This window comes from Fukomys damarensis, unplaced genomic scaffold (assembly GCF_012274545.1).
Source record: "Fukomys damarensis isolate Sample0158 unplaced genomic scaffold, DMR_v1.0_HiC HiC_scaffold_18, whole genome shotgun sequence".
Taxonomy (NCBI): domain Eukaryota; kingdom Metazoa; phylum Chordata; class Mammalia; order Rodentia; family Bathyergidae; genus Fukomys; species Fukomys damarensis.
Window position 1 is genome coordinate 44,642,307 of NW_022900930.1, and position 25,183 is coordinate 44,667,489.

At 37.0% G+C, this 25,183-nt stretch overlaps 1 protein-coding gene across 1 annotated transcript in view; it reads left to right on the forward strand.

The window, feature by feature from the left end:
• The window catches only part of Adam28 (ADAM metallopeptidase domain 28), a 52,898-nt gene that overhangs the window by 9,876 nt on the left and 17,839 nt on the right, over nucleotides 1-25,183 (forward strand). The window contains exons 4-14 of the mRNA XM_010625177.1: nucleotides 1,368-1,446; nucleotides 2,439-2,515; nucleotides 4,000-4,189; nucleotides 7,487-7,558; nucleotides 8,191-8,262; nucleotides 14,464-14,633; nucleotides 15,530-15,614; nucleotides 19,686-19,816; nucleotides 20,835-21,012; nucleotides 22,277-22,366; nucleotides 23,954-24,149. Coding sequence (XP_010623479.1) covers nucleotides 1,368-1,446; nucleotides 2,439-2,515; nucleotides 4,000-4,189; nucleotides 7,487-7,558; nucleotides 8,191-8,262; nucleotides 14,464-14,633; nucleotides 15,530-15,614; nucleotides 19,686-19,816; nucleotides 20,835-21,012; nucleotides 22,277-22,366; nucleotides 23,954-24,149 — 1,340 coding nt within the window. The remainder of the gene's footprint in view (nucleotides 1-1,367; nucleotides 1,447-2,438; nucleotides 2,516-3,999; nucleotides 4,190-7,486; nucleotides 7,559-8,190; nucleotides 8,263-14,463; nucleotides 14,634-15,529; nucleotides 15,615-19,685; nucleotides 19,817-20,834; nucleotides 21,013-22,276; nucleotides 22,367-23,953; nucleotides 24,150-25,183) is intronic.

The window sequence follows — 25,183 nt, forward strand, 5'->3', positions numbered from 1 at the left end:
ATATATATATATAGCCTTTTTCCTCTCACTTTGCCTGTTTTTAAACCAATGTACTAATCATTCACACCGTATGGAATCAACCTAAGTGTCTGTTGATAAATGAATGAGTAAAGAAATTGCAGTATGTGCAGACTTGCATGCAGTGATATATTACTGAATCTCAAAAAAGGAAATCCTACCATCTGCAACAGCATGGATGGAACTGTATGCCACTCTACAGAGTGATGTAAGCCAGCCCCAGGAAGAGAGAAGCACACTGCATGATGTCATTTATGTGTGGGATCCAAAGAAGCCCAACTCATAGAAACAAAGCCTGGCGGGCCTGGGGGAAGAAGAAGGGAATGGGGAGGTGTGGGCCAAAGGGTATAAATTTCCAGCTGGACATGATATCTACTGCACAGCATAGCATTGATGGTCAGTAGTATTTATCTTATACTTGAAATTTGCTAAGAGCGTAAGTCTTAAGTATTCTCAACACATACAAACAAGTGTGAGGTGGCAGATATGTTCACTAGCTTAGTTGTGTAATGATTTTGTAATGAATTTGTGTATCAAATCATCACATCATACAGCTTAAATATCTTCAATTTGAATTTGACATGTATACCTCATATACACCTGCACACGGAAACAGATAGATGGACACACACACACACAGAGTCACCCCTCCCTATCCTCAAAGGATTGGTTCCAAGACACCTCAAGGCTACTAAACCCTCAAATGCTCAAGTCCTTTATATAAAATCGTGTAAATAACAATGACACCAAAAGTCATTAGTTTGATTAGTTCAAATGCAATATTTTTCCCCTGATATTTTCTCTCACTGGTGGGTTGAAAACTAGAGTGTAGAACCCATGGAGAGGAGGGGTGACTGTATACATACATAAAGGCTCCTATTTTTGGTTAAAACTGAAAGAATTTCAAGAAGCCTAGTAAAAATGCCAGAAGGCCCCTAGCTATTCAATTCAAGTCCATTCCCAGTGATCTCTGGTCCGAAGTCACTGGGAACTGGGAAGACAATGGGGGAAAGTGTAATTATCCCAGAGTAGTTAGAAGCATTTTTTGTTAACACATTGTTCACTTTTATTAACTGTGACCGTCTCAGCTCTGCATCTCCCTGAAGTCCCTCCTCCAGGGAGCCTGCAAAGTCCCACAAGGAAGCAGCTCTGTTCTGCCCTGCTCAAGAATGTCCTTGCCCTGCTTGTTTTTCCAAGTTAAGCAATCTTTTCTTGCTTATACTTGTCTTGAGGGGTCTGAAGGTGTAGCTGGCGAATTACAACTTTTCTGTACACCCTGAAATAATTCGTTTCATTATCAGGCTTCACTATTGCTGTGAGTAACTATGTCCCCCCCCCACTTTCTCTAGGAATCTCCTTTCATCAAACTACACGGAAACATACTATAATTCCTCTGGAAAGGCGGTCACCACAAGCCCACAAATCATGGTATATAAAGTCTACTAGATTCCTTCTTAATGGGAATGTGACCCGAAGACCTAGCTCAGTGCCCTTGCCTGGCCAATAGACAGGAAACGACATTTGTAGCCTTGAGATTTATTTTTCTGCAGTAATAACTCGTATTTTACTCAGCAAAATGGTTTTCCTTGGCAACCCTAGTAACCCTTTCCATATTTCAAGATAGTGGGCTTTTCTTTTAAATATTGTTTTCTTCAGAGTAACTTTCAGTAGCACAGAGAATTAAACACTTTGGAGTTCTGTGCCCGTTCTGATCACCTCCCTTAAACTCAAGTCTTTCTCCTCTGTGGCAACTGTAGGGTTTTGTGTGTTCCATAAATATGACCATCCTGGATCCCCCTACAGAATAAGCGCATGACAGGGTTCAGCCATGCTTTCATCTTGAAGGTCCTTTCTCTGCTGTATCCTTGTCAAACAATGATACAAGATTTTATACAGGCCCACATCACCTCATCTGTCCCCAGTTAGATCAGTCCTTCACGGAAGACCCACGTGAACAACATTATAGGTGAAAGGAGAGAATGGTGTGCAGATGCATTTCAACCTGGTGGAGATCTCTGGATGAATTAAGATATAAAAATGAACTATGAATAACCTTCCATTTGGGGAAAAAATCTAGAAGATCCTAGAAAAAAATTTAGTGAGCTGTTAGTCATTGAAGCTAAAGAATAAAAGCTTGGTGTCTGTGAAACAGTTTTTAATGCTTCAGTCTTATTTAAGCAACACCAATGTGTAATGAATGCTTTATGAGTATTTTTGGAGTATTAACTGGCATTAAATACTTTCACCTTAAAAAAACTTATATTTAAGTGCCTTCTTGCATCTTTTAAGTTGTCTCTTGTCTGGTAGAAAACAGCTTGAAAGAATACTAAGTCCCATTTCAAGACTTCAAATTCAGATTTATGGGAGAGCCTGAAAACCATGAATATTTCCTTCTACAAGATCCCTTTCCCTTCCCTTAGGATGATTGTTACTATCAAGGACGCATCATTAATGAAAAAGTTTCTGACGCTAGCATCAGTACATGTAGGGGCCTAAGGTAAGACTTTGTTAAGATTTCGTACGTGCCTGTGATAATGACGTGACTATGAATCTTAAGTATAATTAGTTCCATAATATCTGAGCATGAATTCTAAGTGTGGAAAATTTTTGATTTGAAAGACATAACCATTCTTCTTTGTACCGGCATATCACTTGCACATCTCGGTTGCTTTGAGAGGTGTTTTTATTTGTTTGATAGTTTTAAAAGTGCAGGCTCTTGAATCAAGGTATCAGAACCAGAATTACAATTAGGGAATGGAAGTTCCTTGTTACCCTCACCCCAACTTGAGTTTTTCCTGGCTTGTCTTATTCACACCTGTACCATCCATTTCTGTCTGTTAATGGCTTCCTGTGCATCTGTCCACAATTAGAATCACTTCTAATGCTCAGATTTGATTGTCTAATTTCCTTTCCCATATTTCCAGTTGGATACCATAAGGAATCTCGATGTTGATGTGCCCTAAGTCCAAATAATGATTATCTCAGAAATGTTTTCTGTTCTCGGAATCTCAGTCAATGGTACCATCAAATGATCACTTGCCCAATCCAGAAAGCTACTTCGTTGAGGACTTCTTGCAGCCTTCCATTAGCAATCCCTTCTCCAGACATATTGATGATATCTTCAAAATATTTCCAGAGAGTGTTCTGTTCTTTACATTCTCTCTCTACTGCACCATCCTGCCTCAACTCCAAGGCCCTGCATGCAGCTACTGCAAACAAACATTGCTATCTTCCAATTCTGTGTGCACTCAATCTAGTTTCCCTTTAAATGATCTTGTACTTCTTTCTTTGTCCCAATTATGTGTGTTGTTTACTGTATAATTATATAAACTCCTTGATTATTCACTGTATATCTGCTTTTCCCATTTGAGCTATGTCTATGAGGGAAGAGATCATGACTCTTTTTAAATTCTCTGTCTGTGGTCTTGGCTGTTGAATAGTTGACTGAGTCTTAGCTCAAGATTCAGCATAAAGAGTAGAAAAGGAATTAACCATATTGCTTTAGCTGTTATCTCTTTCAATCATGACATCGCCATATTAGCAGGTATCATCATATCAGCATCATAGGTGGAAAAACTAAGGCTAGCTGAATTAATTTAAATAATTTTTCCTTTCATAAATAATAAGCAACAGGTTTAGGATTTTAGCAAAAAATTATTTTTTGGTGTAAGATTTCAAAATTTCACACTTTTCTGTGCACATTTAAATTAGACACAGGATGAAAATTGGAAGAACACCAGGCTGAGACAGGAAATGTCCCTTTTATTGGCAGAAGTGACACGGCTGGCTATGTGATATTTCAATAGTCATTTCTCCTTAACAGGTCCTGTTTCTATATAGAGAGCAGAAGTTTAGACAATAGCATTTAAAGGCATCTCCAGCTGTATGTTTCACTGTAGTCTATCATTATTGGTGCTTGTAAACCTGTACCAGCCCAATGCAAGAGTATTTCGTCCAGAAGCTGACTTCTCGTTACCTCAGGGGCTACTTCAGTCAGGGAGACCGAAGGTATTTCATCGAGCCCTTGAGCTCTGCACAGCGCGATGAGCAGGAGCATGCGCTCTTCAGGGACGAGCCCCGCGACCGCCAGGCTGACCACAGCTGTGGGATGGACGACGTGCCATGGACGCACGGATCACGGGATGTGCTCTTGTCTGCCTCCAGGCGGCTGGTACGTACAGCTTTATGTATTATTATTTATCCTGTCTTTTACTTTTGCTGGGCTTCCAGGCCTAGCAGTGCAACTGACTTACAGTTTTAGTCATTGTTGAAATTAGTAGATTATAAAGACACAAATCATAAAACATTCCAGTATACGGATGGCTCATTTAACCAGTACTTACGGATTAACTATGTGCAAAAGTTAAAAAGATGTTAAAATGTAATACCTATCATTAGGAAAAGGCAAAAGTCACAATACTCTGCTGCCTATAACAAGTCACAAAAGTGTGCAACTATTATTATTTTCAGATGACATAGCCCACTAAGTTTATGTATGTATTCAACAAATCTCTCTTAAACGACTTCCACGGTAATAGCAAGTTAACAGAGAGCACAACAGACACAGGATAGGCCTACGGTAGCTTAGAATGTTCTTTCCTGTATGAAATTCTGCTCCCAGTCACAGAAAAGAAATGAATGCAGCCTTTTGTTTTAAACTCTTAAGTGTATATTAAAATGCCTTTGCCATTATTAATTTAGTTTCCTTCAGAATCTACTTCAAATCCAATCATCTCTTAAATATTCTCAGAATCTCTAAGTAATGCAAGAATTGTTCTGATGAAAACTTCGGGTGCATGCTGTAGGTTTGCATTCTACCAGCATTATCTAAGCACCCAGAAGCACCAGTCCTGGACACACCTTGGTTTAGGCCGCTTGTCTTTGTGTCTCAGTTCTTTGGGAATCATGTGGAGACGCCCTTGTGTTGGTGATGTGTTGTTTTGGCTTTCGCTCACCTCGCTGCTGTTCCTCTGCCTAAGCTCCTTTCTCTTGCCCCTCTCTGGCTCACCGATTGATACTAGTGGAGGAACCTAGAAAGCTCAGATCCGGCTCACTCTCTTTGCTTTATCTGAATTACTACATATATGTTTAGCCCCCCTAAAGATCAGAGAGTTATAAGTAACTACCTATTTAGCTACCATTTAAATTCTAATTATCACAGACAGAACACAGAAAAGCAGAACTCTCATTTTTTTTCTTTAATTTTATTGGTACATTTTAGGTACACAGTACAGGTATGTTCCTCACTGGGATCTTGCACCTTTACATGATGTGTCTCAGTTATTTTTTCCCCATCCTCCTGCCCTCTCTGTTCACGCCTCCGCCCTTCCCTATTTACAGAGACTTTGTTTCCATTTTTTCCTTTTCTCCTATTTTTTCTTTCCCCTTCTTTCCTTTCCCCTATCGCTCTTACTTTCCCCACTCCTTTAGACCCTTCCTTCTTATTTCATATTATCAGTTATGCATTTTGAACCTTAGTTACACTGTTAGCTTTTCACACCAGAAAAACTATTTGGTATTTACACACATGTGTCCTATTCATTTCACTTAAGAGGATGGCCACAACACACATCCACTTAGCTATAAACGTCTCTAGTTTCTCTTTCTTTATGGCTGACTAGTACTCCATTTTACAGAAAAGCCACATTTTCTTTCTCCAGTCTCCAGTAGATGGACACTTGGGCTGTTTCCAATTGCTATTGCAAACTCAGTTTTTGAGCCCCAGACAAAACTTGCCTCTCATTCTTCCTCCTCTGTTAATAAGACCATGGGTGACCCTTTGCTGGAGTTTGTATCTGGAAAGTACCCTTGACTCCCTCCTCCTTCGACCCCACTTGTAGGGCACCAATCAGGATGTGCCTCCGCCTCCACTTTCCTCTTTTCTGATGGCTCCAGGTGCCATCCCACAGTCACCATGGCAACAGCCTCCACCTACCCTTCCTCTCAGTACCACCTTCGAGAGTCCACTTAGCATAAAACAGGCTGGCTGATGGTTTATATTGTAAATCACGCCACATCCCTTTTCTCATTAAGGCCCTTCAATGATATTCTATTCCATTTAATAAAAGCCAAACCATTCATACACGTCAACCTCTCCAGTCTATATTTCACACATACTAAAAGTCCCTTCTGCTTTTTTTTCTGACAACAAATTCTTATCTATATTTCAAATATACCGATATGATTTGCCCTATAGTCTTTTCACTAATTTGTTTTCACTGCTGGAATATCTTTGCTTCTTTGGCTTCTCATTAAATTTTTTTACTAGTACTTCTTTTCCCTACGCAGTGATAACATTCATCACTGAGAATGTGTGCTTGTGTGTAGTTTTCCTCAGTTCCTTTTTCCCGTTCCCCTTCCCTTTTCAACCCTTCCTCCCTTCTCCATTTACAAAATCCGTTTCCATTTTTTCCCTTGAATTATCACTCTTTTCTCAAATCCTTTTTCCATTCCTCCCTTCCTCCTTCCATTTCTTGTTTGGCTACCTATTTTTTTTTTTTTATTAAAAGTCATCTTATAGGACAATTCCTTAAAGAAACTTTTGCTAACCATCTTTTCTGAAATAAAGACCTAATTGCACACAAATTCACATTACTCGCTGAATTCTCCATAATACTGATTACTTTCTGATAGACGCACACATCTGTCTCTTGTGAGCTCCCTAGGCAGGTGACCTAATCTGCTTCGCTGTGGTGAGCACTGACAGTGTATAGCAAGCATTAATAGATATTCTGTTTTAATGGAGAGTGGGAGGTAAATGTGTATCTTATTAGGTAATGCCTAAAAGTCAACTGTCAGGAATTTCTTTCTGGAATGGGAACTGAATAACCTAACAGGACTTCCATAAATGCACTCTAATAACCTGAACAGTTTATCTTTTAGGAGGAATACCGGATCTATTACTTTTCAACAAAACAATATGCTGTAAAAAGATTGGGGGTTTTCTTGGAAAGAAAAGAACAGAAAACAGGGAATCATGGAGCATGGGGAAGAGTTGCATCCTGCAAGAGGAGAGGAAAGCAGAGGACATACAGCAGTGCCTCTGGGAGTGTATATCAATCAGGAAAGAAACAAAAGCTACTTCACAATGAATCAAATAAATAAATAAACAAAATACACTGGAAATACATTGAAGTCGATGCTTCTCTATTTCATGGCCCAATAGTGGCAGAAGTCTACTCTTCATGAAATCTGGAGTCTGGTTCCAGCTCCTGCTAGTGAAAAAAATTCTTTAACTTGTTTGGTAAAACGTAACTGTCACACTAGAATATTACTCATGTCCCATCTAGCTCTAACGTCCTGAGCCTTGCCTGCAGATAATCCTGACCGTTGAGTATTAAACTGGTAATATTGTTTGCCCTTATTCACAGATACCATCTAACTTCTTATGCAAACACACATGCCAAATAACAGAAGGATTCTTTCAGAGAAAGATGTCATCGTAGTAACTGTCCTACTTATTTTTCAGAAGTTAGATGTTCGGAAGAACCAGAATCAAAGGAATTACATAGAGTATTATTTGGTCCTGGACAATGCTGAGGTAATTATATCAGATAACTATGTTCTTTAAAATCGGTCTCTACATAAATTTGTGATGTGATATAGTAAATGTCCATGCCAATTTTTAAAAATCATGAATATGACCTAGAGTTACAAATCATTTTGAACATATAAAATTTGATATTCACAATTAAGTGCTAAAATCACTTCTGTTCAGAAATAGACAGGTTATATGACATGCATACATTTAATTTTTGACACTATAATGCTCTTCCCTTGTGGTAAGTGCTCCAAATTTAATTTTCAATGAAGTTCTCTCATCAGATTGTCTTCCATAAAGCAGACACTTGTAAGTTAGACTTGATGCTCATCACAGAGTAATAAACATAAAAGTCAAGTGAATGGAACCTTTGGAAAAAGGTAAATTTTGGTGCTAGTCACTCTGAAAATATATTTGGAATAATTTCTAAGAGTTTTACACTGATCATATTCCTTAAGAGAGAAAACAAAATCTACATTTCCGAAGTGCCTCGACTTGGCTGAGAAATAAGGAGTCAATTTGGCTCCCACTTTTAATAATAATTATAATCACTGATAAGCTATATGTCAGTTTGCTTTTCTTACTTTCTAATTACATTAATTTCTATTAATGCCTATTTCTGTATTTTTTAGTATAAAAGGTATAATGAAGATCTAGATGAAATAAGAAAGAGGGTGTTTGAGATGGCCAATTACGTCAACATGGTACAATATATTTTATTAATTGACATTTTATTGGGTTTTTCTGTGCATATTTGTGATTCTGGGAAGGAAATCAAAGCCCCTGAGTCCCATGTTGCTGACCAGCTCTGCCAAGAGTGACCACAACTTCTGCTACTTAATTGAGTGCTTCTATCATATGATGGAGCTGTTTATGAAATGCTTCACTATTTTTAGTTTTGTTGGATGCTTTTGGTTTTGCTGAAATCTAAGAAAATGTTAAAAATCAAATCTCATAAAAAGCTGATCCAGAGAGGAAAACAAACACCAAGCTATGCTCATCTCTGACACTGTGGCATTTGTAATATGCACCACCTTGTTTAAGCTTCAAAAGAGCCCCAAAATATTACAAAAGCTTAACATATACCCACTGGATTTTAGCTATAGTACTTAAACAGTAACTTGCCTGAGGTCACACAGTTACAAAGTGATGGAGATAAGGTTTGAATATAGAGCTGCCAGATTTCAAAAGCCTGTTCAAGTTGTACAGTTGTTAATTATGTTCTGTAGATACGCTAGTCCAATTTATAGCAAAAGTGAACATATACATTAATTAAATATTATGCATTTATTAGTTATTGATCATATAGTTTGAAATGAACAACTCTCAGGAATGTCTTCATATCTGCAGATGATAGAAAAATAAATGTTTGACAGAGGGTAGAGCAAGGGCAGAATCCAGGTGGATTTGAGAAAAGGCAAGAAAGCCATTGTGGCTGGGATGGAGTAGGCCAGGGCAAGACCGAGAGGAGCGGAGAGGTGACAAGCAGGGGCAAGCAGGACCTGAGCACCCTTTGTAGTTCTCGGTGATGCTCTGTCTCACCCATGAGTGCAGAAGACACTGAAGAGCCTGAGCTATTATGCTTTTAAAAGGTTGTATTGTTCTTTATGCCAAAAATAAACTGCAAAGAATCAAAGGCAGAAAGGAGAAGGCCAGCAGGACAGTCGTGCCCCAGTTCGAGGCAAGAGAGAATGATGTCCTGGGAAAAGCGGCGATGGGGATTTGATGAGAAAAAGCCAAGCCATGGACAGAGTCAACAGGGTTTACAGGGTGGGTGGGAGATAGGAGGAGGTGGGAGAAGAGGGAGATGATATGAAGGACTTCAACCTCAGCAGATTCAAGAAAGACAAAGAATGGTAAGGAACGGATGGTGCCCGTGGAGGGAAGACCGAGATTCTGTTGACAGACAGCATTTGAGGTGTCTGTTACACCCCTAAGTGGAAACACTGACAGGTCGGGTATGAGAGATTGACATCCAAGGACAAGATCTGAGAGGAGTTACAAATTTACATCTTCAGCGCTTAGAGACAGCATGAGACAAGAGGTAGCAAAATGTAGCCTATGAGTCAACTGTGTCATCACTTTTAATAGCATTACATTTTACTGAAACACAGTCGCATTATTTAAAAGAAATATTTTATGTATAGATACTTCTGTGATACAGTGGTGAAGTAGTTGAAACAGAGGTCATCTAACCAACAAAGCCTACAATAGTATCTATTGGAAACTATGTGGAAAAAAATCTAAGCAACACTTTATAAGATCATTAAAAGACTGAATGAAAAGTAGATGAAATGCCTGAGAGTCTGGAGTGTGTCTTTGAATAGAGATCTTAACAAAGGAGAAACTGCTGCAGAGACTAAGAAGGAGACAAGCAGGTAGAGGGATGCAAAGGGAAGATCTTGTAACAAGGATCAGACAGGGAGAAGAGATGGTCAGTGACGTTAAATTCTCCTGAGAACTGAGGACTGCTGTTGGGTTTGACAAAATAAGGTTTATTTGCCCCTCAGACAAACCCCGTTTCTGTTGGGTACGAGAGTAAGTATGAGGCCAAGAAAGTGAGATTAGTAGAGTTAGAGATAGGAAATTCACCTCACAAGCACAAGGACCCGAGTTTGATTCCCGGAACAAAAAAAAAAAAAAAGAAATTCAGAAAACCTTTTCCAGACTGTTCTGCTGTAAAAGAGAGTGAAGAAATGAAGCACAAATTACACAAAAGAGTGGCATTAGGAGAACATCTCCTCCCCACAAGACCTTTGCTGGAGATCTTTAATTTATTAGTATATGTTTGTAATACTTAACTACTACTTCCGTTGTGGATAGTTGGTACATGTACGTGGCACATCTTAAACCTTTTTTGTGTCTCTGTCCCTTCCTCCCTTCCCTTTCCCTTGGTCTTCTGGTCCCATTCCCATTTAAAAAAAAAAAAATCTATCTCCCTGTGTTCTTTAATCTAGCTTTTTATTTTGCTCTATATTTATACTTCGGATTTCTCACATGAAAGAAGCCACATGGTATTTTAGATTCTCTGGTTGATTTATTTCTGTTAACATTATGTTTCCAAAGTGGCTTGTTCATCCTTTAGAGCAGAATAGTATTTTTTTATTTATAAACACCACGGTTTCCATTTGTCTACTGATGGACATCTAGGCTGCTTCCAAGATTTAGCTATTATGAATTGTGCAGCTGTAAACATGTTGATGCATGTTTCACTGTGATAGAATATCTTTAACTCTTTTGTGAACATGACTAGTAGGGGAATAATTAGGTCAAATGCAATTTCTAGTTTTAATTTTTTTTAGGAAGCTCCATATTGATTTTTATAATGGTTGTGCAAATTTACATTTTCACCAGCAATGGAGCAAGGTTTCATCCTTATCAGAGAGAGACGCATCAACATTTGTTATTGTTCCATTTCTTGATGATGATGATTTCCATTCTTTCTGGAGGAAGATGGCAACTCAGTGTTGCTTTAGTTTGAATTTCTCTAAGGAACACCAGTGTTGACCAATTTTTCATTTATGTGTGGGCCTTTTGTATTTTGTATTCTAAAAAGTGTCTATTCATTTCCATTGTCGATTTTTTGATTGGGGGTTTTATTTTGGGGCATCTAAAGTTTTGAATTCTTTATATACTCTAGGTATTAGTCTTCTGTCTGAGGTGTAGCTAGAAAAAAATTTCCATTGTGTAGTTTGTTTCTTCAATCTATGTACTGTCCCCTTGGTTGTGCAGAAGCATTTAGGTTGTTGTAATCTCACTATTATGTTATTTCTCGTGGACTTGGCGTTCTGTTCAGAAGTTCCTTGTCTATATCTATGACTTCATGAGTTTTACTGATTTTATCTTCCAGCAGGTTGTTTCTATTTTAGTACTTGGTTGTTGGATCCATTTTTAGTTTAGTTTAGTATGTTGTGAGAAATAACGTTTCTGGCTTCAATCTTCAGCGTGTGGATAACCAGTTTTCCAGGACCATTTGTTAAAGAGCCATCTTTTCCTCCAGCATGTGTTTAGGGCCCCTTTGTCAAAGATCAGGTGGCTGAATGTATCTGTGGTTCCTTTTGTGTCCTCTGTTTTGTTCCATTGGATCACTCTTCTGTTTTTGCACCACACATGCTGTTTTCGCACCCATACCATACTGTTTTCAGTCACTATATCTTTGTAATATAACTTCAAATCAGGATTGTGATGCCTCTCACTTTGCTCTTGTTGTCCAGGAATGTTTTTGCTATTCTGAGTCACTTCTGCTTCCTTATGAATTTTAGAAGTATTTTTTTCTCATTCTTGAGAAATGCTCTTGGTATTTTGATTGGGATTGCATTGAACCTGTACATCAGCTTTGGAAGTATGACCATTATGACAATATTGTTTCTGTCTAACAAGGACAGTGGATATGTTGTCATTTTCTGATATTCTCACCAATCTTTTTCAGAGTTCTATACTTTTCACCTCCTTGGTTAGGTTAATTCATAAGTATTTAATTTTTCTTGATGCTCTTGAGAATAGAATTATTTTCTTAATTTCTTTCTTAGTGAGAGCTCTATTGGTATATAGGAATGATATTGTTTTTTTTTTTAAGTTAATTTTCTGTCTTACTACATTACTGAATTTGGTTATTCTGAAAGCTTTTCAGTAGAATTTCTTGGGTCTTCTACGTAAAGAATCATGTCATCTGCACATAATGATAATTTGATTTCTTCATTCCTATGTGTATCCCTTTTGTTTCTTTCTCTTTCCTAAAACTCTGGCTAGTATTGCAACTACTGTACTTGACATCCTTGTGTTGTTCCTAATTTTAGAGTGGAAACTTTCAGTTTCTTCCCATGTAGTATAATGTTGGCTGTTGATTTGTCATGAATCAGATTGTCACTTTGAGCTAAGGTCCTTCTAGATGTATTTTCTTCAAGAATTATTTTTAAATATGAGTAGGTGTTGGATTTTGTCAAAGCTCTTTTTTCTGCATCTAATGATATGATTGTGTGAATTTTTTCTTGCTTGTTGATGTAGTGTTTTACATTTACTAATTTGTGTTTGTTGAAGCATCCTTGCCTCCCTGGGATGAAATCTACTTGGTCGTGATGTGTGCTCCTTTTGATGCTTTTTTGCACTCTATTTGCCAACATTTTATTGGGGATTTTTGCGTCTATGTTCATTAAGGTGATTGGCCTAAAATTTTCTTTTTTAGCTGGATCTTTGCTTGGTTTTGAAATCAGAGTGGTTCTGGCTCTTAGGAATGATTTTGGCAGTACTCCTTCACATTCAGTTTCACGAGAGAACTTGAGGAGTACTGTTATGGTAACCTCCCTGAAGGTCTTAGAGAGTTTACCAGTCGTTGGGTTTTTCGTAGTTCATAAGAATTTTATTACTCCACTAATTTTATTATTTGTTATTGGATTGCTTAGAATTTCTATTTATTTATTTTGGTTTAGTTTTACTAGTTTTTATGAGTCTGGGAATCTGTCCATTTCTTCTAGAACTTCAGTTTGTTGGAGCACAACTTTTCACAGCAGTTAGAAGTGATCTTCTGGATTTCAGTGAGGTCCACTGGGCTTTTGCCTTTTTCACTTCCTATTGCATTGATGTGAGTCTTTTCTTCTCTTGCTAAGTTTGTCTAAGGATTTATCTTTTTGTTCATCTTTCAAACATCTGGTGTTTTGATTCTTGTGTGTGTGTGTGTGTGTGTGTGTGTGTGTGTGTGTGTGTGTCTGTGTGTTTCAGTTTCTTTAGTTTCCACTCTGATCTTGGTTAGTGTCTGGACTGTTGTTTTTCCAGTGTTTTGAGGCTCTTCCCCGGGGTACTTATGTGAACTCGCTCTGTTTCTAATATGACTGCACTGATTCCTCTTGGGCTTTTGCTGTGTCCCACAGGTTTTGCTGTGATGTATTTGCATTGACTTTTGATCCAGGAATTGTTTAATTTTTGCCTTGAATCCTTCTGTAACCCCTTCAGTGACTGTCCAGAAGTGTGTTCCTAAGTTTCCAGGTAGTTAAAAAATCTTCTGTGGTTTCTTTCTTTCCCTTTTTTTCCTCTTCCTTTTTTGGTCTCTTTCAAAGGCACACTCCCATTCCTGAGGAGACTTAATCAGCACCCAATTGCCCGGGTCCTAGAATTATTACTTTAGGGATCACAGTTGCAAATGTGAATTTGGGCAGTGGCACACACACAGACCATAGCAACCACTTAGCTTATATTGAACTCATACTCATGGATGTAGGACATTTTCGTGTATCTTCACTTCTCTAATGCTTAAAGCAGCATTGAGACAGCATGACTGATTTTTTTATTAGTACATGTTCGTGAGACATAGAGAGTGCGCTTGTCTCAAGACATTGATACCTATGCACATCTCATCCTGGTCACTTGTGCCACCATCCACTGCCTTCTCTTACCTGTCCTTCATCCTCAGGCCCCCTTTGCATCCCTCTAGAGTTTACTTCCCCATCTCCTAACTTGTCTATTTCATTTTGCTCTTTAAATTATCTACATTTTGGATCTCTTGTATAAGAAAAACCATGTGACATTTAAATATTAAATCAAATATTTAAATTAAATGTTTACTAAATACCACAACAATAAGAATATTGACCAACATGCAAGTAAGTGTACTTCAAGTAAGGCCACAATAATGAACTGTTGACATAAAGTGATAATAGTTCTTGAGGCCAAGAAGCAGGAAAAATTTGTTTCCGTATGGTCTGCTCCACAAAAAGGAGTTTACAGCCTAAAAGTAGGGGAATCTATCTTACCCTGAGAATGGGGATTTTAGTGTTTGTCAAAAGATGGTAACTTCTGCATCCAAACATGTTTGGAGAGGTTTGCTGTGAATGTTTTAAGATATAGTGTATTGGATATTAGAAGATAATATCACCATTTAAGTTTTTGCTCTGCCGTGTATTCTTTTTGGACAGCTTTACAAAAAGTTCAATGCTCACGTGGCCTTAGTTGGGATAGAAATCTGGACTGATGATGATAAGATAAAGATAACTCCAAATATAAGTTCTACCCTGGAAAACTTTTCTAAATGGAGGGGGAGTAATCTCCTTCGAAGAAAGCATCATGATATTGCTCAGTTAATCACGTATGTATGGATTTGCCTCTTTGCACTTTTTGTGGTATCTGGCCTAGATTTTCAAAGCCTTAGAAAAGCAAGTTGTATCTCAGGACACAGATAAGAGGAGAGGGTTCATTCATAAGAAATTAAAGTTTTGACAGGCATTCCCAATATTCATATATTGAATATACTCTTACTTTTGATCCAAGTACTATTTATTTTATTAAGTGATACTGATGATTTGATAATAATTCATAGAAGAGATAGGATAAAAACACTAATTAAAGATATGACAAAAGAAACCCTTTTCCTTCATTTTCAAATTGAAACTCTTGTAATTTACCAGGCAAATTAACAAAAGTTACCAATTGGTAAGAATAGTACTTTCTAAATTTGCAGTATTCACTAAGAAGAGAAACTAAAATGCATAACTATAGAATGAGGAAAGATGTTGCTCTTATAAATGTATTACTAGTGAGAATGGATGCCACACAAATGTAGAAGTAAACATAACTTTATAATATAAATTTGAAAGAGAGTCCACATGTTTTAACTATTTAAATATGTGGCAATAAAAATACAAAACAACATCTGTACAGAGAGATATTGTGTAGAAAGAAGCATTTACTAGGACCAAAAACTTCTTCATCTTGGCAAGAGATACCTTTCAGAATGGAAAATATAACAATCATGAATCACATACAAAATATTAAATATGATTAATTCCAAGTGCTTGGATTTCCAGTGATAGAAAAGACACCATAGAAAAAATGCCTCATACAATATCAAAAACTGAAGAGAAACTTTAAACAGATTACAATATGATTGTCTCTTACCTCTCCATTTAGAATGCTGAGTGAGTTGTCTCTAGAGAATACAGTCCACCGTCACTAATTTTCCATCAATCCCTTTCCCTCTTATAGCAAAACAGACTTTTCTGGAGCAACAGTGGGCCTTGCTTTCCTGTCTTCGATGTGCACGCCGTATCATTCTGTTGGCGTCATTCAGGTGTGTTCACGTAATTGTCTTGTAATGTGTTTTGTTTTATTTTTTTCCTTTATCATCACAGAAAAGTTGGCCACATAAAATGAATTGCAATATGCTCCTGACTCTTTTATTTTCTGGAATATTGGAGCAGAGTGGTTATTATTCCTTTCAAAATGCTTGATACCATTTGCCAGAAAATACATGTAGGACTGGAATGTATTTTGTTAACTGTTTTGACTACAAAGTTGACTTCTTTAATAGACTATTAAGACTCTTCAGATTACTAGGCAGGTTTGTTTTTAAAGAAAGCTATCTAAATTGGCACACATTTATTGATAATATTATTATCCTATGAATGTGTAATTTGTGAGTAATGCCATCTCTCATTTATATTAATTTTGTGTGACTTTTTGTCATGATCTGTCTTTTTTTTTTTTTTTTTTTGTTTTTTTTTTTTTTTTTTTTTTTTTTTTTTGGTACCGGGGATAGAACTCGGGTCCTTGCATTTGTGAAGCAGGCGTCAGAACCATTTAGCTAAATCCCTGGCCCTGATCAGTCTTGATCTTCACCTATTTTATTGATCTTCACAAAGAAACAACTTTTTGTTTCATTGTTTCTATGGTTTTCCTTCTCTTAATTTTATCAATTTCTGCTCTTTTATTAATTACCCGCTTTCTTCTCTCTACACTATCCAAATTTTCTTCATGGTGCAATAATTTTCACACTTGCATACCTTCATTTCCATCCAAGGTATTTGGATATGTACGCTTACATTTTTTGTTAAATTCAAAATATTTTCTAATTTTTTGGGGTTTCCCTTCTTTGAATCATATACCATTTACACATGTGCTATAATCATTGCCATAATTAATTTTTATGTGTTGAAAGGTATTTTGTATAACTTTAATATGTTTAATTTTTGAGATTTGTTCTTCATCAGTGATTCATATACACCTGAAAAGAATGTGTCTTCTGCTATTTGTTGAATAGAGTGCTTCATAATAATTAATTCTTTCGAGTTAATTTTTAGTGTTGGTCAGCTCTTCTAAATTCTAATGAACAATGAGAGTACCGAAGTACCTAGGTATAATTATATGTTTTACAGTTTTTGTCTTTCTTTCTTTCTTTTTTTTAATTTTTATTTTGTTTTGTACTGGAGATCAAACTCGGGTCCTTGGGCTTGCAAGGCAGGCAGCGGCACCACTGAGCTAAATCCCTGGCCCTAGGTTTTCCATTCTTCTTTCAATTCTATAAGTTCTTTGCCTCACAAATTTTGGAGCTTTCTTGTTAGGCATATACAATTGTTAGCTATTCTTGAAGAAATAACCCTTTTACCACCATTCTGCCATCCTGATGTATCCGAACTCTTACTTGTTCCACAGTCTACTTTATCTAATGTTAATATAGTTACTGTAACATTTTTAGGTAATATTTGCATGATAAATCCTTTGCCTTATTTGTATTTATAACCTTGGTACATCTTTGTTTTTTGTTTTTATGTTTTTTTTTTATCTTTTTTTTGAGACAGGGTCTTACTATGTAGTTGAGACTGACCTGAAACTCACTATATAGCCCAGGCTGGTCTCGAACTCACAGCAATCCTCCTGCCTCAGCCTCCTGAGTGCTGGGATTACAGGCATGCACCACCACACTCAATGGTACATCTTTATATTTAGAGAAAGTTTCTGGTTGACAGTAGATAATTAAATATTTCTTTTTAATTTTATATGAAAAATTTTTTTTAATTTAGTACCTTGAGATCATTTACATGGAATATAATAAGTGACATTCTGGGGCTAAAATTATCATCTTGTCAGCTGTCTTCCATTCCTGCTAATCTTTATTTGATTTTTAAAAGATTAATTGAATGTTTTAATAGTAATTTATTTACCTCAATTTTTAGCTTTTTACCAATAACTTTATTTTATTTTGACATTTGCCAGGAGTTTATCTTTACGTGTCACTTAACTTCATTTTATCAACTTCCAAGCAACGTTTCATTTCTTTATAATGATTTAAATTTCTGCCTGATTTTATATTTTTTTCTTTCCAAACAAGCCTTTAAAAAATGTTTTGAGCAATTTCACTGGAGGAAAGAAATACTCTTTATGTGGTGCTGGAAAAACTGGCTTTCCACATGCCACAGACTAAAACTATAACCACGTCTCTAATCATGCCCTAAACTAAAATAAAAATGGATCAAAAATCTAAATGTTAAAACCGAAACCCTGAATTTGCTGAAAGAGGGAATAGTCAGAGCTCTTAAGGACATACACATAGGCAAAGACTCTATTAACAAAACCCAGATTGCATGGGAAATAATGCAAAGAATCAACAACTGGGATCTCATCCTATTAAAAAGTTTTTGCACTGCAAAAAAAAAAATCACCAACAGAGTGAAGAGACAACCCACAGAGAGGGAAAATTTTTAATAAGTAGTCCCTCAGATAAAGGATTAATATCTAGAAATATATAGAATTTTTAAAAAGCAGACCACCCAAATTTAAAGACCCAGTCCAAAAATGGGCATCTGAATGTATAGACACTTTTCAGATGAAGAAGCCAAATGGCAAATAAATATATGAAAAAATGTTTGATATCGCTGGTCATCTGAGAGAAGTGAGTTAAAGCAATTTTGGCCCACCTCATGCCTCAAAGAATGGCTGCTATCAAGAAATCAACCAACAATAAATGCTGGCAGGGTGGTGGGGGAAAAGGAACCCTGCTCCACTCCGGGTGCGAGTGTAGACTGGCGTAACCCCTGTGGAAATCAGTGTGGAGGCTCTTCAAAAAAATTAGGACTAGAGGTCCCATTTGACCCAGCTATTGCCCCGCTGGGTATCTTCCCAAAAGAATTAAAAGCATCCTACCATAGCAACATATGCTCACCCATGTTTATAGCGGCACAGTTTGTAGTAGCTAAATCTTGGAAACAGCCCAAATACCCATCAACTAATTAATGGATTAAAAAAAGCTGTGTTTTTTTAATACAATGGAATACTACTCAGCCATAAAGAAAAACAAATGAGACATGTATAGCTAAATGGATGCACCATGAGACTATACTCAAGTGAAATGAATCAAACATATGTATAAATATGGCATTGTCTTTCTGGTGTGAGAAACTGAAAGGCTAAATAAGGATCAAAACCCATAATAGATAATGTGAAGCATGAAGAAGTTGTTCAAAACTGTGAAAGGGAAGGGGGAAAACAAGAGAAAAGAGAAAATGGAAACAAATGAAAAATGGAAACAAAGCTTTTGTAAATAAGGAGGTGTGTAGAAGGGAGGCCAGTGGATTGGGAGAAAAATAGGAATCAAATATGCTATGCACAGGTACGAATTCCTTTTGATGAGTGTGAATGTTATGTATGCTTAAATTGTTCCAATAAAATGAATTGAAAAACATTTCCTGTAAGGGCCGGGGATGTAGCTCGGTGGCACTGCACCTGTCTGGCAAATGTGAGGCACTAAGTTCAATTCCTGGTACCCCCAAAATGTTTCCTGTAATAGAGTGAATTCTGTCAGTCTCATTTTTCTGAGATATTCTTGTCTAGCTTCCATTTAAAATGCATACTTCACAAACTCTTTGAATTATTGAAACTGCAATTTACAGTGGATGAAAAGGAAGTTATAATTGTTTATTTTCTCTTGGATTAGTACAGGAATACTGCTCTTTCTAGCTTTCTGAATCCTTAGTAGAAATGGAATCAATTATTTTTAGTAAATATATTATGAGTTTGGATTTTTGATAGGCTTCATGGGATAAACAGAAATTAAATATATATATCCTTTACTTTGGAAGATATTGCTATAAAATTGGAAGAGAAAATGGCCTGTTATATATTGAAAAGGGTATTCAACACCAAAAGAATCAGAGAGAGGGAGAGGGAGAGGGAGGGGGGAGGAAGAGAGAGAGAGAGAGAGAGAGAGAGAGAGAGAGAGAGAGAGAGAGAGAGAGAGCACTAATACCGAACTGGATCTTTCCGTGCTACTGGCTAACAGAAAGAATATGTATTTGTGAGAACACATCTTCTGAGTGATACTTCCAAGTGCTAACCAGAGACCCTCTTTCCACATTCTTACCCTTAGGACCACAGCAGCAATCATCTTAGAGTGGCAGGGACAATGGCCCACGAGATGGGTCACAATCTTGGCATGATTCATGACTCCTACAATTGCAAATGCCCGTCCACAGTCTGCGTGATGAATAAAACACTCAGGTAAGACTCTTTAGGTAAAAGCCACACATGCATTTGTTTTGATATATTTTGGGTTGTGCTATTCTTTAGGTCACCTTTTAAACTTCGCTCAAGTTCTAAAATTCATTAATTTAATAACTGAATTATTCACTGGCATATCTATATAACACTACCTTACCTTGGATCTATGTATAGTATTTTGTATTAACTAAGACTTGGCTTAAACACAGTGCCTCTTTGCTTCTGAGGCCACTCATCCTTTTATCTTCATCTGCAAGATGTTGCATCAAAAAAATTTGTATTTATCAAATTTCCATGAATTCAGAGGGATGGTGGTAGGGAACAGTTTCTTGATGAAACTTTAAATTCAAAACAGAACTTCTCACAGAAAGGTGAAAATAGTTTATGAAAAGAGGTAACATGTTCCTGTATTTCCCTAGATACTATTTCTAGGAAATCATATTTTTAAAAGATTTCACAGTCTCCTTTATATATTAATTTCCTCTTTTCTGTTCTTGTCACCCAGCCCTGTAAAGCCAAGCTTAACTTTCCCATGTCCCTTCACAATACAGCACATGTGTGCATGGCTGTCATATACCTGATCTCTCTCAGGTAGTGTCAAACTTTAGAACTCTTTTTTATTGGTGGGATGAAGACGCTGTTAGTTGAATCTACTATAAGAGAAAGTGAATTCTAAGATATATGAATAAATTATTTTGCTTCTTTTGGTAGCCCAGGGTGATATAAAACTGAATCTCACCTGGCTGAGCCAGCAGCATTTTTGTTTTAGTGAAACTGTTCTGGATATTACATTTTGAGATATGTACATATCTTCTTGTTGAGCTGGAGGTGTTTTGTAATGAGTCCAACTCAGATTAATTCAGGCATACAAGTGAGCTCATGATGTAGCACTTGATCTGTGCAACAGAACTGTTTTTCTTTTGGGAACAAGCTGTCGGTATAGCTACTCATTGTCAGATACTGGCCTCTGTGTGCCAAGAATGATAGTATTCTGTTTTCTTTTTCGTTGCTTTCACAGCTTTGATATACCCACGGATTTCAGTTCCTGTAGCCGTGCCAATTATGACAGGTTCCTTGAAGATAAATTATCAAGTTGCCTGTTTAATATCCCACTATCCACAGACATCATATCCACCCCATCCTGTGGGAACCAGTTAGTAGAAGTGGGAGAGGACTGTGACTGCGGGACCCCCGAGGTAGTACCAAAGCCTTTTCAAAATGATTTAGTTTGTTTTGCAGTTGTTAAGAAGATAAAGTATAAAAATATATGGCCCACTATAAAACTGCATATTTCTTATAATTTTGGATGTTCTCATTGGTAAGTATGTCTCAGGCTAGTCTTTCCAATATAGAAAGTGTATGCATTGCTTAATAATTTTCCTTAATTTGTCCCTCAGGATCTCTTCTTAGGCTTTTTTTTTAAAGCTACCCTTCACTACTTTGGGATTTGTGTCCTCATCCTTCCCATTCTAATCGGTGTCCCTGGAGGACTTTTCATGTGACTATTATGACTCGTTGAGTATCACTTTAGGCCAGCACTGTCCCAGGGCTGACAGAGGAGGACTAGAAGGTTTGTCCAGCCTCACAGAGCTGACCAGTGGAGATCTGGCATGTCCTGGACCGTTTCAGGATGCAGCAGCTCACAGTGCTGCTGTGATTCAGAAGCAGCCCTTCACTACCGCTTATTAACAATCCACGGGAGAAATGGGTCAATCCTCAGGGCTAGCTTTGCAGTCACTTCAAAAGAGGATTACAAATTAATTCACCCAACCGGCAAGCTTAACCTTTCTCAGTGCTTGCATTTGAACCGAATGCTCGACTTTTAACCGGAAAGAACACTCCAAGGGTACCATTCTTGTGTAGACACCTGGACAATTGCAAGGAAAATCATCCAAGGTCGGAGCTTTACCATCTCCTCACAAGCACAGGTTTCTGGTTTCTTGGAAATAAAGCAGAGAGACAGAACAAAATTCAATAGAATTGAATGTCAGACTTATATAAAGCAATACACTTTCAGCTTTTCAGTGTAAATTCTAGAGATTGATTTACTGCTGGATAGGTATATAACAAATGAGTTGACTCAATTATGTATTGGAACTCTTTAGATGCATTGAATTTAAAACTGCCCCTTTCCTTTCTTTCCCTCATATTTTAGCCAGAAGAATAGAATTTTCTTGAGTAATGATGTGGGATCTGGAGGAAAGATATTTTAAAAAGATATTTAAGTTTTAAAAAAGGTGTAAGGAGAATTCAGACAAATACAAACGACCAGTTGCTCCAGAGTCTTATTGAAATGTTAAATTTTTATTTATTTTTGTAATTATGACTCATTTTTAATTTTCCTAAAAATCATTTTAGATTCTACCAAAGAAATATCTGTGATTAAAGAGTGTTATGAATTGTGCTGAAATAGGACCAAAAAGTAATCCATGATACACATTTGCTTTTGGTATTTTTTAGGAATGTACCAACATTTGCTGTGATGCTAAAACATGTAAAATCAAAGCAGGTTTTCAATGTGCATCAGAAGAATGTTGTGAAAAATGCCAAGTAAGATTAATTCATTTTATCTTAATAGTTATAAACATTTTTATTCTAATATCTCAGTGACTATGAGATGACATAGTAAGTGGGTAAAGTAATGACACTTATTAAACACTTCCTGTGTGAGTTCTTTACATACAACTCCTATTAATCACTCAACAACACTGCAAGTTGGGTAGAATCTCATTTTACTTTTAGGGGGAAAGGAGAATCAGACAGAATGTGAACAAAATAATATGGCCACAATTTGTGACCAACTGGAATAATTCTGAAGTATATTATGCCAGGTGAAAATAAGCCAGGCTCAGAAAGGAAACATTGAAGGATCTCAGGTATATGAGCAATCTACGAATGTGCACATAGACACAGAGGGCCCAAAGTTGTAATTATACTCAATGAATTAAGTTAGAGATCTAATAGATAGCATGATGGCTCTAGATCATGATATGATATAATATACCTTGATAGTAGCCAAAAGTCCAAGAAGCGACCAGTGTAATATACATAGGATTTGGTACAAATATTTTGATTCACAGTTTCAGAGGGCTCAGTCTGGGGTGGGCTGGCTCCAAAGCAGAAACATAATTGTGTAAGGGTTCGACAGAGGAAACCCAGTGAACTCATGGCATGTGGGGATGTAGAAAATAGAGGGAGTGTCAGAGAGGAAGGGCCCAGGGCTGGATGTGTTCCCCAAGGCCACTCCCCCATAACCCATCCAGACACACCCAGAAGTCCTATGAGACTCAAAATAATCAGGTTGACAATCAAGATTAACCATCATATTATATGAAGAGATAAATATGGTAACTTGCTTGACTGTAGCAATCATTCCACCTTGTACAAACACATTAAGATATCATGTTTTATATCTCAAATATACACAATTAAGTTTTTAAAAAAATCAAAATAGTCACTGTCAAGTGGACATGCCTGCCTGTACAGCTAGGAAAGGACATGTTTCCTCAGATTTGCATGAATGTCAAAACTTATTTTACTAAAGTTTCTCTGAGAGAATAGGAGCAAGATTTGCAGTAACAGATTGCAGTGAAGTTAATATATCAAGCAAATATTTGGTTATTTTTCCTTCATGATGAAGCACTCCATAGGAAGAAGTGAGTTGAAAAGAAATATCTGAACTTATAATCAAAGGAGTTAAGATTAAGAAACTTAATGCTTGGGAAAGTCTTATGCCAATTGCAAATCTGGCACTTACAAAACTATCATCCTTAATACAGAAGATCCAGTAAAGCTCTGAAGTTGCAGATGTAAATCTTGAAAATCTTGACAAGGATGCTATCAACAAAGGGAGAAATAGCTTCCTTCTCTGCTTCTGAGATGTGGCTCGATTTTCTTCTGAAGTTTTCATCACTGAGTTTATGTGCACATTACACATTCACAATGTTGGTTGCTTAAAGACTTCAGGTGATGACCAACATCAACAGAAGTGATACAACAAGACAGCTTTAATGTATACAGTGCAGAAAGTTACCCTTCCAACTACCATGTCCAGAAAGGCCAAATAGAAAATGTGAAGGATTTGAATAAAGGTGTTTGGGGGAGGGATAAAAACCTTCTGTTTTTGTTTATCTGCAGTTGAAAAAGGCTGGAACCGTGTGCAGATCAGCAAAACATGAGTGTGACCTGCCAGAAATGTGTGATGGGAAATCTAGTCACTGCCCTGAGGACAGATTCAAAGTCAATGGCTTCCCTTGTCAAAACGGGAAAGGCTACTGCTTGTTGGGGAGGTGCCCCACACTGGCAGAGCAGTGCATGGATGTGTGGGGCCCAGGTAGGGGATGAGTTCTTCTGTGTACATTCAGGTGATAGTGTTTAATCATGGCCACCATTCTTAGAAATAGTGTCACTAATCAAAATCCTGGGTGAGTGCATTTAAAGACTACAAGGTTACAGTTGTTAGATTTAGCTAACAAAGATAAGAGTGGATCAGCTAAATTTTGATTTCAGAGGAGCAAAAAAACTTTTCTTTTAGCATGCATATGTCCCATGCGATACTTGAGGCACCACAAAAACATCTTTGTTTATTTTAAAAATTCAAGTTAAAAAGGATATATTGTGTACTGTCAACCCTAAGATTCTCTTCAGACAAACCCTTAGAAGTCTGTGCGTGTGTGTGTGTGTGTGTGTGTGTTCGCATACACTCATGCTCACACGTGTGCATAGTTGCGGCAGGCATGCTGGGGGGATGACCAGTAGCAAGGAAAGGGGGAGAAAAAGAGAAGGACCTAGAGAATGCAAAAGCACAGTGAGAATATAGGACAACTCTTACTTGGTCACTGTCCACTGGAATTTTAGAGACTTTCCTCTCAGATTCAAAGACAATAAAAAAAATTTTTTAAAGTGTGATTTAAGGACTGGGAATTTAGCTCAGTGGTTCCAGCACCTGCTTCACAAACATAAGGGCCTGAGTTCAATCCCAGGTACCAGAAAAAAAAAAAAAAGACAAAAACAAAAACAAAAAAACCAAAGTGTAATTTAAAGATCTTCAAAAATTTTAACCCCAATTAAATTTGTTAAATAGTTTGATTACAAAAGCAATTTTAGATTCTATATGTGAGATCACTGATGTGAAAAATCTAAACAAAATTGAACTTTCTGAGGTAGAGAGTAAATAAGTGGTTACTAGGGAGTGTGGGAAAGTGATAGTAAAGATTTAAAAATTCTGGGAAAAAAGAAAGGCAATTAAAAGAACAAATATTTGAACCTCCTGAATATTGTGTGTTGTGTCCAAATATTTAATTATCATAACATTTCCTACCATACTTTGAATTCCTGCTTGAACAGCTGAGGGAATATTTATTCAAG